At 39.7% G+C, this 18,568-nt stretch overlaps 1 protein-coding gene across 7 annotated transcripts in view; it reads right to left on the reverse strand.

Annotated features, from left to right (window-relative positions):
• The window catches only part of CNTN1 (contactin 1), a 421,087-nt gene that overhangs the window by 69,551 nt on the left and 332,968 nt on the right, over window positions 1–18,568 (reverse strand). For all 7 annotated transcript variants that reach the window (XM_037888163.2, XM_043549235.1, XM_043549232.1 and 4 more), the window contains 4 exons: window positions 16,152–16,272; window positions 9,308–9,466; window positions 7,868–8,017; window positions 2,172–2,242 (listed from right to left, as the gene is read on the reverse strand). In XM_037888163.2, the coding sequence (XP_037744091.1) occupies window positions 2,172–2,242; window positions 7,868–8,017; window positions 9,308–9,466; window positions 16,152–16,272 (501 nt within the window). The remainder of the gene's footprint in view (window positions 1–2,171; window positions 2,243–7,867; window positions 8,018–9,307; window positions 9,467–16,151; window positions 16,273–18,568) is intronic.

Consider the following 18,568-nt stretch of genomic DNA (forward strand, 5'->3'; position numbering starts at 1 on the left):
CACAAGCCGAGATTATGAATCAGAAAATGTTGTAGGTGTTGGCAGCCACATAACCTGTCTCATATTTGGTTCTCATGCTATTAATTATGACATTATTGGAATAGCATATGCAAATGTGAGTGCAATTCTGGGAACAAATACCCTTATCTAAGTCACTCTATGCTATGTCAGGTGGGCACAGCAAATCTAACCTTAACAGAAAAAAAAACACCCCTTGATAGTTATGCTAGTGGAAAGTTGGATATTCCTGAGAAACAGAAACTCTGCCCACCTAGTTTTAATGGTTAAATGAACTACCCATTACAGAACTGCTGGAAAAACTGACATTCACTAAGAGAAATAATTGGAATATAAATCTATTTGGGGCCATTAGAAAGAACTAAATGATCTTAGACTTCAGATCTTGCATTAGTCATTATCCTCCTGGTTATAATTTTTTTTTTTAAATTTAGTCATAGCTTGCAATTATGCAAGTCTCCCTGATGCCAACACTGCCAGGAATACAGGTCTTTACATGCAGTGCAACATGTATCATTCTTAATCTTTCTCTGAGACAACAGTGTGTATGTCAATATTTTAAAACTAATCTGTCTTGCTCCACTGTGCTTTGCATGTGTTTTTATTTGATTCTCTCTATTCAAAGAGCAATTAAAAACAAAATGAAAATAATAGGAATGGTATATTGTCTAAATGACTGTCTACTGGTATTGAGAAAGATATCTTGAAAACCCATTTTTACAGAATGTTGAAGTTTCCTTTTTTTTAACTTAATTACAAAAAACACCTTTCTCCCAAATTTGTGGCTGGTTATAATTGTCACATTTGATAGACTCCTCCCAAGGGGTTTAGTAACCCTAAAATACAGCATTCCACATATACACACTCACGCACAGGTGCAATATGCATACTTTTTTAAACAAACCTGTATTTTCTTAAAGGAGCATCCTTGCTAGGACAATAAAGCAGATGCTGTCAGTCCTAAGTAGGCTTTACGTACTGATTAATCAAAGAGAAAGCATTCTTAGTAGTAGAGGTACATACATTATGAGCTACATCTGACATATCAACCATTCCTAAAGAAACAAAGATTATATTTTCTACTCTCCATATGATGTTGGGCAAGTGACTAGAAGGGCCAAGGACAGCAAGATAACTTTGGTTACTTTTTAAAAGTGTAACTTTGTGGCCTCTGATTGCTGGAGGCAAGTATAAACTTCCACAACTCTTTCTTTTACTATATCAAGGAAGGAACTTCTTTCTTTCCCATACTTCATCCTCTGTAGCTTCTTTTTAACTTCTCAGCTCTCCTTTCCATTCCATCCATCTTTAGTTTACGTATGATCTTCCTCTCCCCTGCTTTCTTATCCTCTTCTGCTCCATTTTTTCCCTTCTTCCCATTTTCTTGCCTTTCTTCTCTTCATTCCCTGTTTTCAACCTTTACTTCTCTGGCTCTCTTTTTCATCGACCGGGCATTTCCAGAAGACTTTTTTTTCAGTGGGTGGAATTTTCCAAAGAATTGCTCCAGCCCCAGAAGGAAAACAGTAATACTACATATTCCTATAGTAGACTTTCTAAAGACAGAATATCATGGAGCCACCACTTATTGTGTCTGCAATTTACAAAAAGCTTCGTTTACTGTTACTTTCTAACACTCAGTGTCATTCTCCAACTCTGCATTCCACTCCAGTTGCAGGTAAGTGTGTGATGTGAGAAGAGCCCATAATTAAAACTAAAGAGTCCAGCAATGTAGCTGTTAAAACATTTAAGTGAACCTGCTTACTGTTTGGGTTGTGGGCTTCAAAATTAGAATAATACTTGATCCAAAGTAAAATTTAAGTCAAAATCCAAATGCTGCTTTCTGAAGTTCTAATAAATTAATCTAGTATCTTAGACTCTGCTTCTGTGTTTTAATCTATGCAATATGTGCCCAGAGCATCAGATAGGTGCCTAAAGCTATATTTTATAAAGATAAATAAATAACAATCTAAAAGCACACATTTTCCCTTCCTTCTTATGTATTTCAAAAGACAAAGACTGCAAACTTACTGTGGGCCCAACCCTGCCCTCTCTGCAGTCAATGGCAAAACTTCCACTGACTTCAGTGGGAAGAGGATCAGACGCTGCATACCCAGCACAGCACATAATCAATGCAGTTTCATTTTGATACTCACCACCCATGTTATTGTCAGCTCTCGGTTACTTCCACCCCCTCCTCCAACATCAGAAGGAGCCACATTAGGAGCTGGAATAACAGAAAAGACAAGCAACATTTTCTCAGACTTCAGAGCTCTCATTCAAGAGAGAACCATTAATTACTAGCAGTGCCAATGAGCCCATATGGCCCACACAATTACAATAATGATAGCCTGTAATAGCTATGAGAGTCTGTGGTCTTGCCAAGACTAACGTATAGCTTTTGCCACAGGAAAAGTGCCAGTTCTCTCCAGTTATGGTAACTAGGCACTGCTGGTAATAACTCTTTCCTGATTTTGGCCATGTTCACTTTACTTTTTAAATTGGATATTCAGAAACTGAACACGCCCTTCATAGATCTGAGGAGAAAAGCATTTTATTATTCTTATCTTTGCTCACTGTGTGGTCTTTAAAGACTTATGCCTCCATTCAACAAAGACTTAAACACATGCTTCATTTTACACATTCTGTGAATAGCCCACTGATGTCAATGGATTTATTCACTATACATAGAGTTAAGCACATGGGTAAGTCTCTACAGGACAGGGACGTTAGTTCTGTTCTCATTCAGGTCAATGGCAAACTACCATTGATCTGAGTGGGTGGAGGATTGGGACTTAAGGCTCCAGTACTCAAAGTAAATTAAACTTTTGATTGTATATATTGTATTTTTATGTTTCATTTAGAAATCTGCAAATTGAAGACTGATATTGTATACTTTGAAAAAAAATCTGCTAAAATTTAATATCTGGGCAGCACCATGGTAAAAAACAGGAAGTTCCTACCATTTCCATTATAATTTACTCCTTTATTTTCACTTGTGTGACACTGACAGCCCTCAATTCCCACTGAATATAGCTGGGGTAAAAGCAAGGTAGTTCTTAAGATGTGCAAGCTCCTTCCTCCCATGGACCTGGTAAGGAAGGTTCCTTGAAACTCATCTCTGCCATGATGACTGCAAAACACTTTCCAAAAGATAGGCAATTGGTAGTTCTTATTGGACTAAAAATGATAATTTCATTGTTATCTTGTCTGCTCCTGCCCCTTGTTCGTATATCCACCTGTGGTCTTTCATTAATAGGTTGCACAGTTAAGCACTCTAAAGTTAAGAAATGACAGTTAAGGTTGCCCATAGAACCTTAAATATGCTCCCAGTGCATGTGCATTATGACATACAGTAATTCCTCCCTTAATGTTGTAGTTATGTTCCTGAAAAATGCTACTTTAAGCGAAACAATGTTAAGCGAATCCAATTTCCCCATAAGAATTAATGTAAAGGGGGGAGGGTTTAGGTTCCAGGGACATTTTTTTCACCAGACAAATACATATATACATATATATATATATATATATATATATATATATACACACACACACACACATACATACACACACACACACACACAGTATAAGTTTTAAACAAATAATGTAATACTGTACACAGCAATGATGATTGTGAAGCTTGGTTGAGGTGGTGAAGTTAAAGGGTGGAAGAGGGTGGGATATTTCCCAGGGAACGCCTTACTGCTAAATGATGAACTAGCATTTGGCTGAGCCTCAAGGGTTAACACATTGTTGTTAATGTAGCCTCACACTCTACAAGGCAGCACAAATGGAGGGAGGGGAGACAGCATTGCAGACAGAGACAGAGACATACACCCTGTGTGTGTGTGAGAGAGAGATGCGCATTGCCCCTTTAAGTACACTGACACCACTCTAAGTACATTGCCTTTTTAAGTATATCAGGAAGTTGAGATAGTAGCTGCGGCCAGCAAGCTCTCTTCCTCCTTAGCCCTGCCGTGTCCCCACCCTGCTCTATATGGAGAAGGGGTAAGCAGGGGGCAGGAGCAGGTGGGAGGGGGACACCCTGACATTAACCCTCCTTTCTCCCCCCCACAGAGCAAGCAGGAGGCTCCCGGGAGTAGCTCCAAGGCAGAGGGCAGGAGCAGCACATGGGAGTAGGGGGAGGGACAGCTGAACTGCTGACAAGTGATAGCCTGCTGGGTGGCTGCTGCACAGGGAACTTAGGGGAGCGGGGAGCTGATGGGAGGCTTCCGGTCCACCCTGGGGAGCTGATGGGGGGCTTCCTGAAAGCAGTGGACAAAGCAGGCGGTTGCCAAACAACGTTATAAGGGAGCATTGTGCAACTTTAAATGAGCATGTTCCCTAATTGATCAGCAACGTAACAACGAAACAACGTTAACCAGGACGAGTTTAAGTGAGGAATTTACTGTACTTAACTACATGATCACATAGTTTTTTCTCAAGTAATACGTGTTATTATCATACATCACATTTTTTCTACTACTTCGTAAGATGCAAGTTGCACACAGAATGACACAAGACTTTACTGGACAAGGCTAGCACTCTCCCCTATTTAAACAGCTGGCCAACTGGTGCCTTATACAAGGCCAGGTAGGAACTTTATTTTTTCCCATTTTTAATGTTTTCTTTTGAAAGGAAGACAATGAAATTCAAAAACTAGCATTGAGATGACTTGTAAGTTTGAAAGATCAAGCAGCCCAAATCATACTGGTAGCCTCTGACACCCACTTTGTGCTCACTTAGCACAGGTGTAAATGGCGACCCAAAGTGCAATGCAAGGGATGACTGGGACTAATATATTTATCAATACAACTCAATTAAATGGAGAAGTGCCCAACCTTCATTTTCCTAACATGAATTGGTTGCAGAGACTTATTGAATTTTAGTATCTAGGAGCTAAAATATATATAGCTAGTCTTCTAACAGGAAAACCCCAAGAAGTCATTATGTAACTTCAGTGGTACTGAACAAAATAAACAGATTTTAATTTAAACTTATCTTAATTACATGTACAACAAGCATGCAGTTAAAAGCAGCCATTAAAATGAAGGCCATATGCACATGGAAGAAAGAGTGAAGGTTCAGAGCTGTTTGTGCCACTGACAATTGTCAGATACCACAGTTAAACTTATGCAATGTGTTATCCATTACTCAGATGGCACAGCAGATTAGTAGCAATGTTTGATCCTGTGTCATATTGAGCAGCTGTTCTTTATAATCAAATAATCAAAATATACTAGCATTGGTTCCAAGCTGTGCAATGAAAATACCTGATACCTTAGGGGTCCTATTCAACACACATTAAACTGAAAAGCCACATATAGTGTCTGGTTGCCATATTAGCGTGAGATTCTAAGCAGGAAATTCAGATGGGGGATGGCACCAGTCATATCTAATAAGTGCCAACTCATGCTAAGAAATACACTTTCTTCAGTACAGGGGATCCTATCCATTAACATGTTAGTGCATTACATTCTTCGGTTTGTATTCTAAGCAGCATGCATGATTGATGCCATAAAACTTCTATAAATGCCTGCATTAACAGTCCGTTTAGATTCACCAGAAGTGCCAGTCATAATATGCCACAGGCAGAAATGCTGCTCCTAGTTGTCCTCCATCCTGCATAGGCAGCGAGACAACCAGCTGAACCTTCCAAAGATATTAAAGGCCTGATGCAAAAGGGGAGGGCATGTCATTCTTTAAGTTGGGGAGGAGACTGAAAGAAGTTTCATGAACCCAGCACAAGGCTATTGATATACATTAAGTATCACAATCCCTCTACATGTGAGGGTTGTTTCCACCCTCCCTTCAGAACAGCAGAGAAATATTAATGGTATGCCAGCACTCCAAGAAGCAAGTGCACATTTATTTTTCAGATCCCTAGGCTCTTGTCCAAATGCAGCTGTGGACTAAGGAAACATATGACACTAATAGCTAAGTTTATTAGCAGTAATTTCCGTTCACTTTGGTTTTACAGTTTTGTGGATTTTTCTTTCCTGTCTCCACTAACCTGATGAATCAATGCTTCCTTACTCCCTAACAATCTAATTTTTAAAAGACTAAAGGTGATTCTGCTTTTGGTTATTCTTAGCAAAATTTGCAGTGAGCAAACATTTAATCTATTTTCCAAATATATATTTCAACTTCAAGTCATGGGACAGCAGCCTTCTAAAAATGATAAAGAACAGGGCTGCAAATTGGAGCTAGTATTTGTTAAGGTGGATAAAGTGATATGGAAGTCTTGCTGGATATAGACCTTTTTGCAGTGACACATTAGCTCTAAAAGCACTGCTGTTATCTCCTTCAGACAGTCAAAACAGAATATATTATCTTGAATGATATATTCAGCATCTAATTCTTCATTTGGGAGAATTCATTTTATGATGTACCTGTCCCAGCCTACAGGATATGCTTAACTGTGCTCCGAGATCTTAACATTAAGCAATTAGACAGACTGGGGCATGTGTTGTGTTGGATAATGTCATGCCTTTGACACAGCATTAGAAGGCACAAGACCAAACCTTCAATCACAGGGAAGTGGCATTATCCAGTAAAACACACATCCTGGCATGTCTTATGATTAGAATACAGCAAGCTAAGAAACAAATGAACATTTGCTGATTTAAAAAAATGTATATATTCTTCCTGCACAAAAACAATAATTAACTAATTTAAAACATACTGCAGAGGATCTCTGAAAGGTGGGAGAAGAAAACATCCCCAATGAATGCAATTTCATGCTGTTTTTCTCTTCTTTGTTAATTTAATTTAATATTTTTACATGAATAAAAGAGTAAGTCATTCTATATGACATCTGTGTTTCTTGGAGAACTGAGGATACAAGTGTCAGAGCTATAACACAAGTCTGTTTGGGTAATTTCTCACTACTACTGGACGACAGCTAACGTACTGCGATAGGGCCTCCTTCCTTGTCAAGAATTTCCCTCTAACTACCAGTAACAATTGGAAATGAGTTTTATCCTCTCATTCTCTATTTCTGAAATTGAATAGAAATTCTCTATTTCTGAACTGGGTAATCAGACCAACGGGGCCCAGTGATTCATGTTAGCCGTGGGTTGAAAGTCAATATTCCAGTAGTCTGAAATCCTGCCCTTCTTTCTGTAACTGATATTAGGCTGACCCAGGAGTAGGGGCATAAAACCTTGGGCCAGCAGCTCAGACAGGAGGGATGGTTTGGTTTATAAGCAGTGCTGCTGGAACAAGTAGTCACACCAGTTTCAGAGAGTCCATCACTGGTTGTAGTCTGAAGGACAAGAAGTCTGCCATAAATGGGAAGAGAAGCAACAGGCTGGAAACAACAGGAAGAGACCAGTCTGAGAGCACTAAAAGAGCCAACAGGAATACCGGGCAGAGCCGCATTGGCCAGCTCTATAGTGTACGTGATGAGATTAGCCCAGTAACTGGACATGTGTCTGTGGATAAACCTATTGTAGGAAGTGTGTCTTTAAAACATACAGATACCATTAAATGGTCTAAGCTCCCAAAGCAAGAGATTTGTTAGTCTGATGCAAGTGAAAGACCATAAAATCTTCTCCAGACTTTGGGATCATAACTAGCCATGGCAGTGAGCTAGTAAAAAACAGCAGTCATTAAAGACAGTGTAAATGTATCATTTGATGTCAAGACTGCTCATTTTGTTGCCTACTTTGCGGTTGGCACTAGGATATCTGATAATTATTCACTACAGTCAATTATGACTAGTTACACCATTCTATTTGGACTTAAATGCTTTTTTGCATTCTGCTTCTACCAAAATGAATGAAAATGTAGAAAAATAAAAAGAACATTTAAGCATTTAAAGATATCTTAACAATTTGTGTCTACGTACCAGCTCCTTCTGTTCTAATTCTTTGGGATGGCATACTAGGTTCTCCTATCCCCAAAGTATTCATTGCTGTTATCCGGAATTCATATTCCATCCATGGGATTAAATCAATCACCTTTGCGGTCTCCATATTTCCTTCAATGTTTGGAGGATCTAAATGAAACAAGAGACTGCTTAGAAAGGAACATTTTGCAGTCAGCTGAAAGAATAATCTGAGTTTCTGTGGTTTCTCCCTCCTCTCTGTTTGTAATCAGCCACCTAGACGAACACTACATTATAAAACGGGATCTCTCTTTTGTACAAGCAGTTCTGGCAAAGAATGAGGAGTTGAAATCTATGAGATTATCTGGGATAAATCTTTACAAGATCACAAATTGCAATTGCAAGTGGACGAGTGGTGGAGGCAGTCTCAATAATTGCACACCGGACCTTGAGACATTTGGACATTTCTCCTATGGAATAATGCACTGAAAAAGCTGGAATGCAACTATATTTCATGTAACAATCAAATGCTTTTGAAGCTCATAATCCTGGAATTTCACTCACAGTTCTGAAAGTTAAATACGAAGTTAAGTAAGTGCCAACGGGCTAGCCAGGCATAGATGGAAAGATCCGTCAACTATCCAGGAATGGAACATAGAGTATGATTAGAAGTTAGCACCTTGGTTTGGAGGAAGCTGAGGGATTTGAAAGGTCCTAGCTGGGAGGGGAGTCAATGTTGAATGAGTTTGTGCGATGTGTGTGGTGGGAAGGGGAATGGCAAGGTAAGGCATATATACTAATATTAATTGTTAAAATAACATATAACAAATATAACTATACATTCTAGAATAGGCCTGGTCCTGCAACGCTTACACTCCCAGTGATCTTAATGGGATTTAGGGGTCAATAAAGCTGGGTATGTTTCTAAGGCATCTATCACTGTGGTATCAAAGCATAACTTAGATAAAAAGTTATAACTGAACTATTAAAATTCTACTATATTTCACAGTCAAAAGATTAATTTGTGATGACCTAACTCTCAAGAAAAAGATTTTAGACGTTCCATTTGATTAAAGGAGTGTGATTAGGCATAACAAAAGGAATGAAATGTTAATTCTATAGACCCAGAATAAATTATTCAAAAATTAAATGTGCTGAGTGGGAAAGAAATATTTTCATGGTTGAGAATCTGCACTACTTACTTGGTGGGCAGAATCTCTGCATGTGATTGGCTCATATTAACTCCCAGAATTTAGAAGTGTTTAAGATAAGCAGTTTTGCTGAAGAAATGTATTTTGACATAAAATATTTTCTAAAGAATAAGGCCATGATCCTGGAAAAGCTTATGTATTCAACTTCACATATTGTTAGTCATCCAGTAAGGAATGTATAAAATTAAGCACATGTAAAATGAGTCAAAAGTTAATCTATTGATTTTATTAGTTCTAATACTACCCTTACCTGTTTTGGCATCTTTCCATTCCTCAGAAAGAAAAGTCTTTGACTGGATAGTGTACTTTGAAATAGGGCTATGATTGTCTGTTCCACGACTCCAAGTAAGTGTCACAGAAGTGTCTTTAATATCTTCTATTCTCAACCCCCCAGGGGGACCTGGAGGACCTAAAAAGCACATTTGGCAATTTACAGATTAAATAATACTTTTAAAAAGAAAGGGTTTCCTAACTAATGTGTAACAATCTATTTAAACGTTATATAAGATTTCTATTCTCACATTCCTTTAAGAACTGTTTGAAGAATGGGCAATACAATCAGTCTTTATAATCTTCATAAAATGATTCAGCTGATTTCTGCATTTGCATCTAAAAGATACTAAAAGTTATAGCTATTAATGATAGCTAATCCTTTCTAAAGTCCACCTAAAACTTGGATGGTCTTATCCCAAAACAACAGACTCATGAACTGAGGACATGATAATATTTGCTAAAGTGAACAGCAATTTTTTCCAAGCCTACATTTTCAGGGTACTTACTGTTATTATGGAAGCACTCCTTTACTCCCGCAATTGGTTCATAAAACTCAAGCATCATAAGATACATGTGTTGTGCCATGCCTTACTCAACTCCAAGAAGAGAACTACATGGCTGCCTGGAACATACAGGTCAACAACCACAGGTGACTAGGACTCTTAGCAGTCTAGACTAGAGAGTTAAACAGAGGACAGTGATGGAGAGTGTGTGTGTACAGAGGACAGTGATGGAGAGTGTGTGTGTGTGTGTGTGTGTGTGTGTGTGTGTGTGTGTGTGTGTGTGTGTGTGTGTGTGTGTGTGTGTGTGTGTGTGTGAATCTTGATCTGTAAAAGACACCATGAAAGTCAGAAGTCCATGCTAAAAATAAACTCCTTGCCCGATAGCGCTGTGATCATCAGCTTTGGCACATGCTTGCGAATTTTGCTTGCAGGTCGTTTCACACAACTTATTTTATCCTGCTTGCATTTGCTTTGGACATTAGGATCAAATTACAAGAAAAAATTAGTGAAGTAAGAAAAGCAGAGACAATGCATTACAACCTCTAAAATGAGACTTGCTGATTCCCTTTCCATGATTAACAGCTTGCCAAATCTCATCTATGATTCAATTAATTACTCCAACAATCTTTCAGGAGATTACAGCAAATGTGACTGAAGATGTCACATGGTATCTTCAGAAGAATAAGGGGACTGGTCTCTCTTTACTGTGCAGACCTGGAAACTACCAGGCTCCGAGCAAATGCAGTGATAGCTTCTTTATAATTTATTTTGATTTGAAAACAAGAGAAATGTCATAAATAAACCAATTATTGACCAATTTTAAAAAGCAGCAGAAATAACTTATGATATTACAGACCTGCATCTAACCTCCCACTAATCACTCAGAAATAAAATGCCTGCTGTAAGATGACGACTTCATCATACTATCAACTATGGAAGAAGATCTCCAGAGAAGTGGACATCTTCTACAGAGCTACTACAAGACATGGGACCTACAGATAAACCTGGAAAAAATAAAAATCAACATATTTCAGAAGAATATCCTAAACAAACCCCAGTCCCATCTAGCGGCACCGAAACAACTTAGAGAGAAAGCGAGAGAGCCTTAGTTAACAGCCAGTTGGCTTTTAGCTTATGCTTAGAGGCTCATGTGCTAAGCTCCAAAGGCCCCAGGTTTGATCCGGCCTGCTGACGACCAGGGTCTGTCGACATCACACTAAGTTATACATAATAAATGCGGCAGAGAGCTTCAGACTGGCTACCAAGGAACTGTGGGTATTCTATGCCATTAAGGTACTGCACGAGAGATACCACCCCCCAGGAAAATTATAGCTAAATTTTTTTTCACCAGCATGATCCAATTTCTGTAAGGAAGTGAAATCTGGGGTCCATCCTTAGCAATTGATTAGCCTGACTGGGTTAAAACCCCAACAGAAACTCTACTTTTGAAGTTCTACAAACAAATACTCCATGTGCACAGGAACTCCAGCAACAACAGCTGCAGACCAGATCTGGGTCATTTCCCTCTGCTAACCAACATACACCAAAGAATATTGAGCGACCTCTCCGCCAAAGAAGCAAACACTCACTCTTCTGCAAAGTACAAGAGTATTTAGAACTTGTCCCATATGAAAACACAATCAGCTCCTCTATATCATTGCTCCCTGGTCTCAAAAACTTCCACCCCGACCTATGGAGCAAACAACACTACCCCAATCTGAAAAGTACTCAGAAAGCTAGTCCAGAACATAAAATAACAATATACGAGTCATTGGGAAGAAAAAATTAAAACTAGCAACAAGCTAAACCAATACAAATCATAGAACAGAAATATTATGCTTGCAGAGTCTCCCCAAATTCAGAAACAGTGATCATAACGTGGAAATTGGAAGGCTCAAGGCAAAGTCTAAACCCACAGATGAGTGACTGTGTAGCCAAGAGTGTGACAAAGGAGAGACTGAGACAGGGAGACTTTCTAGTCCTGCATCTCACACACAAGGAAATGTGAAAAAAGATATTTCCTTAAATGATCAGGAATCATAAAAGATACTTCATCATAAAGTGCTGCAGAAAAAAAACCCTGTGTCTGCCTGACTTTGGGAGAAAGGGAAGAAATGACAGAGATGGAATCACATCATGCTACATAGCAACCTGTCACCAAATCAGGGGTGACATACTGGCCCCACTGCAGTCCCATTTACTTCAGCAGGGCCAGGATTTCATTCTAGCAATGACAAATAGACACAGGGGATCTGTATATGGTACTTTTGTGGTTCCATTTCTGGAACGTCTGAGTGCCTTACAATCTTTGATGTGTTGATATCAAAAGCCCCCAAACAGCGTGTAACCCCATTCTGGGTGGACTGTACCCACCTGTGACAGATGCCTAAGAGGTCGGCCTTTTTCTTACACTTTAGCAACATTCATACATCTTCTCATGCTTATAAAGTCTCATTGACTTGAACTTAGTTTTTCCACTGCTTGATAGACACCTTAAAATATTTATTTTTATGTAACGGTTGAGACAACAGCATTTTTCTAAGAATTCTTCCTGTTCCACAGCTTTCTTTAATACAGAGCTTAAAATAGCAATCTAAAAATATTTTAAGTACAGTAATTGTTTCGTTTTAAACTGAGTCAGCAATGGTTTCATAAATATAGGGTCCTTTAAACGGAATCTGGACAGAATATTTTGTTTTGTAGCACTTTTTTCCCCATCCTAAAACTGCTTACGTAAGTTATTTTATTTTTAAAAATTGTATTTGTCCTCTATTTTATAATTACTGTATGTTGTTGGCTTTGAAAGTTTACACCTTATAACTAAAATAATAATTTCCTTGAAAGACAATATTTCTCATTTATAGAATGAGGTGCCTTTGTAAATCTCATTCGGTGCCTATCTGTATCTTGAGGTGCTTAAATACCTGTGTAAATCTGGCCCTAAATGAATACTATAGAAGTAAGCCTGAACAAAATAACCTAATAGTAACCATCAAACATCTCCAGTGTAACGCCAGGCAAATTTTCCAATCCCTACACTGAACTGAATACTGGTCTTTTTCCTATATACATTGAAAACTTAATATACAATTAAAAACAAAACCGCATTTGCGGTTTTGTTTTTAATTGTATATTAAGTTTTCAATGTATATAGGAAAAAGACCAGTATTCAGTTCAGTGTAGGGATTGGAAAATCTTTGTATATTAAGTTTGTATATAAACTTTGTATATTAAGTTTTCAATGTATATAGGAAAAAGACCAGTATTCAGTTCAGTGTAGGGATTGGAAAATTTGCCTGGCGTTACACTGGAGATGTTTGATGGTTACTATTAGGTTATTTTGTTCAGGCTTACTTCTATAGTATTACTTCAAAGTCAGTCTTTAGCTATTGAAATTAAACTGCATTATTTGGCAACTATTTCTCCTTTTTGACATTCTCCATGGTTTATAGTTCAACTTGGGGGAACAAACTTTAGCTCTACTTTTGATTTGGCAAAGATTCATTTTCATTGGGCCAAAATATTTAGGGAAGTGAACAGTTTAGGTTATCATGAACCAGTCATCAGTTGTACGCTGTGAGAAATAGAACAGCATGGTCACCAAAATCATTTATTCATGTTATACCCAGTTTCTCTTACACCTGGAAAGCAGAAGTGAAGCTGGAAAGGACATATATTTTTGCTATCCTGGTTAGATCTGGTATCTCAATCTAAAATATATGCAGGATCCTTCGGGCTCAGGTCTATGATCTCCGGTCTGGATCCCTGTCTGTCACTTATAAAAGCCAAGGGTAAATTGCTAACACCATTTGGATCAATGGATCCCTTAGGGAGAGCACAGCACTAGATAGCCAATCTTCAACTTTTGTTAAAAGTCATCTCTTGATATCAAAGACATACCTAGTTATTACCAACTCTTGAACCTTTCCAAGAGAAGGTGACTGAAAAGGTCATCAGCTGAATAAGTTCAGAATTTCTAGTTTCTGACTGTGGCATGGCACAGAGATGGCCCTGTTTGTGAAGACTGATGCCAAACAACTCTCCTTACTAGTACTGCTAGATCTATCGTTTGCTTTTGACATGAGTGATCACAATGTTCTGCTAGCCCAGCTGCACAGACTGAGCTAGACAGGATTGTTCTACAGTGGTTCCATTTGTTTTCATGGAATTCTTTCAATCAGTGGGGCTGGGAGAAGATGCATCTGCCCCAAGGCCCTCTTCTTTGGTATCTTTTATGGGGTGCCTTTCTCACCTGCGCGATTCAGTGTTAAACCATTCAGAGAACTGATACAATGGTATGGTCTTCAGAACACTGTAAAACCCCTATTGACATCACCATATCTCCTCATCACCTCAGCAGTTCCATTATCCTAACTGTGATGTCAGAAGGGATGTACCATTAATCCAGATAAATGGATGTATTGTTTGTAGGACAGGGAAAACATTTAGAGGAGACTGTATGTACAGTGGCTTTTATTCTAATACTTCACCTATGAGACATATTCTATTTCACCGGCCTCTGTATTACCACTGATCTGTGAACGCTTCTCCACTGACATTGTAGTGACAATGCCACTTTCGTCACATTGGCCAGACATGGCTCAGTGTTGAGCACTCCCAGAGTCCCACCGATGTCAATGGGGGAGGGGATCTTAGCCCCACGTGGACTCTCGCAATCCTGTAGAACCTGTACACTGAATGCAACATTGGTGGTAGTGTCTGTCATAGTATTTCACTACGTGAATGGTAATAATTCTACTCCCTACATACTGGGTTTGAAGGAGAAATATATCCAACAGGATATTCCCTTATTTAAAAAGAAAGTGTTGCCTACTATTATCGTAATATTAAGCCATATAAATGGACTATTCCTTTCCTTCCAAAGGAGTCTTCTGTAATGTCAGTATATTCATCCAATTGAAATTATATCTATGCTACTCAGGGCTGTCCCTAAGGGGAGTGCGGGGCCTGGGACATAGGCGCCAAGTTTCTAATCTGCTGGTGGGTGCTCCCTGTGGCTCTGCCCAGGCCCCGCCCCACTCCACTCCTTCCCCTAAGGCCCCACCCTCTTCTCCGCCCAGTTCCACCCCCTCCTCCGAGCCCGTTGCACCCTCACTCCTTTCCCCTCCTCCCCAGCACCTCCTGATGCTGCGAAATATCTGATCTGCGGTAGGCAGTAGGCGCTGAGAGGGAGGGGGAGGTTCTGGTAGGGGGGGGCTCCTCCTCGCCCCCCCACCTGCCTCTGCTGGCCTCCTTACCCAGCTCACCCACCCGCCTCTCACCACACTTCCCCACCCGTTGGGCCCCTCAAAGCATGGGGCCTGGGTGATCACCCCGATTCACCGTACCCAAGGGATGGCTCTGACTCTACTATTACAATGTCAGTAGAAACTTCATTTGCTGTTATTAACCAAAGGAAATTAAATAAAAAAAGGTTACAACAATGTTAAAACTTAACAGACCCTAAAAATGAAGGAAATTCAGAATCAAGGTATAAACTGTCCTTTAGCTACCATACTGCTGTCTAACATACCTGGTAAGTGGGGCAAAATATACTACCTATGCTGCCCCATGCATCAGGTATGTCACTTTTGAAATACCGACATTCCAGAGCATCAGCACTTCACAGCATGCTGTTGCTTCTGCAAGAAAAGTTGCATGTGAAGGCCAGAAAAACCAGATTAACTCACCCTGTTGAACCTATGCATTGTAACAGATCTTGTAAGATACCTACCATACGAGCAAGCACACTGTTCTGAGACCACGGCAATACTTAGGGACAGAGGGATGAGTTAATGATGGAGTGATAGCCTTCACTCCAAATTTCCTTGTTTCAATCATTTAAACATCAGCAGTACTTTTACTGTAATGTTTCATTTCATGCACAATATACAATTCAGTGAAGCATTATGAATGGCTGTTTCAAAATTTCTTTTAGTAGACAAACAGGAATGACACCATGTCCTCACTCTGTTTTGAGAAGTTTTGTTATACAAAAGTGAAAACCAAATTAAGGTGTCTTGAAAATATTATATCAGGAAAAAAAACATGACAATTAATCTTTATTCTTATACAGGAAATGCATTAGAAACACACTGGATACACTAACAGTATACACACATTTAAATATTTTCTAGAATCACAATCATGAGCAGATTGTAAGGTGTTCAAATATTAATTTCCTCCTAACTTTAATCTCCATCAATTCTTGATGAGAAATAAAATGGTTTTAATGAAGAAAAAAACAATTCATACCAGTCTGCTAACCTACATGAGAGGTAGCAAAATATCAAATTATTTTAGCTTGAAAAATCTTACCTCTTACAACAAGGTCAGCTGAAGCTGAGGAATTGTCAACAATTGTCTGTGCTGTGCATGTGTATCTTCCAGCATGCTGCAGCTGTACATTTTTAATAAGCAGTTCACCATTGGCCTTTATCTGTTTAAGAAAATTATATAATTTAGATTAATAAATTAGATTAATAATTTTCTTATAGATTTGTAATACACACACACTCTGTCATTTGATATACAGTGATTGTCACTTATGACTAAAAAGTACTCACTTTCAGTACAGAAAGGAGAGGATTACCTCCCTCAAATAAATGCTTGATTTATTTATATTGTAGCAGTGGAAAGTACTCAGTATTTCTTGAAAAGCTGTTGCTTTTTAATAGAGCTGAAAATCCAAATGTTCTCAAACTAAAAACTCTTTTTCACTAGCCAGTATTGCACTTCGTACACATGTACCATGTGCATGTACACTGCCACCTGAAAACACTGGTTTACAATAGTTTTAGCCTAGAATTTTGCGTGATTCACTTTTAAGTTATTTCCCAATATGACTTAAATTATTGTGGAATTAAGCATAGCAATAGTAAAAACCCAACAATGGATAACACCACAATCTATATCCATGTCAGTAAAGATCTGCTCCATATATTGGCCCACATCAGGCCCCAGAAATCAATGTATGGATCAGCTGCCTCCATGGCACTATCTTCTGCCTCCCTAGGATGCCACAAGGAGAGGACAAGCCTGTTCAAGACCTAGAGGCTATGCTGTCCTCCCAATAGCATCACATTTGGATAAAGATCTTCATCTTCAGTCTGTATCACATTTACATGGAAACCCTCCATACTGGGGAGCACCCATCATCCCTTTAAAGGGAGTCCTGGGAGCAGCTGTGGCAAGAGGTGCAACTGGCAGCTGAGAAGCACAAGACCTCTATGCAGATGGTTTTATTACAAGTGAATTACATGGAATCTATAGCATTCTAAAGGTGAAACAATAGCTCCTTCCATGATGGGCAAAACTCTGCCTTCCCCAAGGAATCATCTGTAGACAAACTCAAGGTTCCATTCTGTAAGGTGCTGAGAACTCCTTCACCAATTCAGCGAAGCACATCGCACATGGTTAATTTTAAACCTGTGAATTCCTGCCTCAAGGAACTTCAATCTAAATAGACAATAGAGATTCAGACATACAAAGCATTGCCAACCAGCAGATGGATTTGTAACACATCAGTGCAATGTTTTAAAACATCTTACCAATAATAATTAACCACAAAACTTCTTTGGATGGTGGATTAACACTAGTAGAGTTCACAGAGAAATTTAATCTTATTATTAGGTACAATTGGTATTGCAGAAGCGCCTAGAGGTCCCAGCCCCTTTACACTAAGCACTATAAAAACACAACTGTCTACATTGCTGCAGGGAGCGAGCCTCTCAGCACAGGCTGACAGACATGCTGCGTTCTAGCTAGAGTGTTAAAAACAGCAGTGAGGACGTTGCGACACAGGCAGCAACTCAAGCTCGTCACCTGAGCTTGGATGAGCTATGTACTCAGGCGGCTAGCCCAGGCCAGAGCATCCACCGTGCTATTTTTACAGCACTAGCTTGAGCACAGCTAGTGCACTTCTGTCTCCCCAAACCGGGAGGCCCTCTCCCAGCTGCAGTGTAGACATGCCCAGAAAGTCAGTCCCTGACCCAAGAGACGAGAGGATAGGTGCCTGAAACGTGGCACATGAGAACAGAGTGAAGAAGGTGGAGATGCGTGTGGGAAAGTGGTATTGGTGGGAAAGTGGTTATTGTAGTCATCAGCTGTAAAAGGGACTGACCAAAAATCATTGTTTCCTAGGGTGACCATATTTTCCTATGCTGAATATGGGACACCTGGTAAAATTACTCGTATTCAAGCGAGGTCAATGGCAATCAATCAGAAGTATGCAGTACAAACATTCAAATTAACGTCAAGTTGACTGAGCCCCTGTTAAAAAGAAATACTGTGTAGCTGGATTCTTTTTATTGATCTTCTTATCTTTAAGGCTTTAGGTTTCACATAGAGAGGGGTGACACACACACACTCCTACCCCCCGCCCCCCACACATGGGGAGAGGTTTCACACACACTCCCATATCCCTCTCTCACACGGGGTGGGGGTGACTGACCAACTGACCGGACCCTCCCTGCCCAGCGCTCTGTATGCATGGCTGCCCCTCCAGGATGGACCTGCATCTCCTGGTACCTGGCGCTGTGTCTTCCCTAGGCAACACATGTGGGGGGAAATGCAGAGTCACAAGCCCCTCCCCAGATTTCTGCCAGGGTTCACACCAGAATGTGGCCAGCAGCAGCCTTTCAGCACTGTGTGGAAGGGAAGGGACGGAAGCTGCTTCCAGTCGCAGGAGGTTGGGTGGGGGTCTTTGCAGAGCTCATCTCTTCTTCTACTCCCTT

This window comes from Chelonia mydas, chromosome 1 (assembly GCF_015237465.2).
Source record: "Chelonia mydas isolate rCheMyd1 chromosome 1, rCheMyd1.pri.v2, whole genome shotgun sequence".
NCBI lineage: Eukaryota > Metazoa > Chordata > Testudines > Cheloniidae > Chelonia > Chelonia mydas.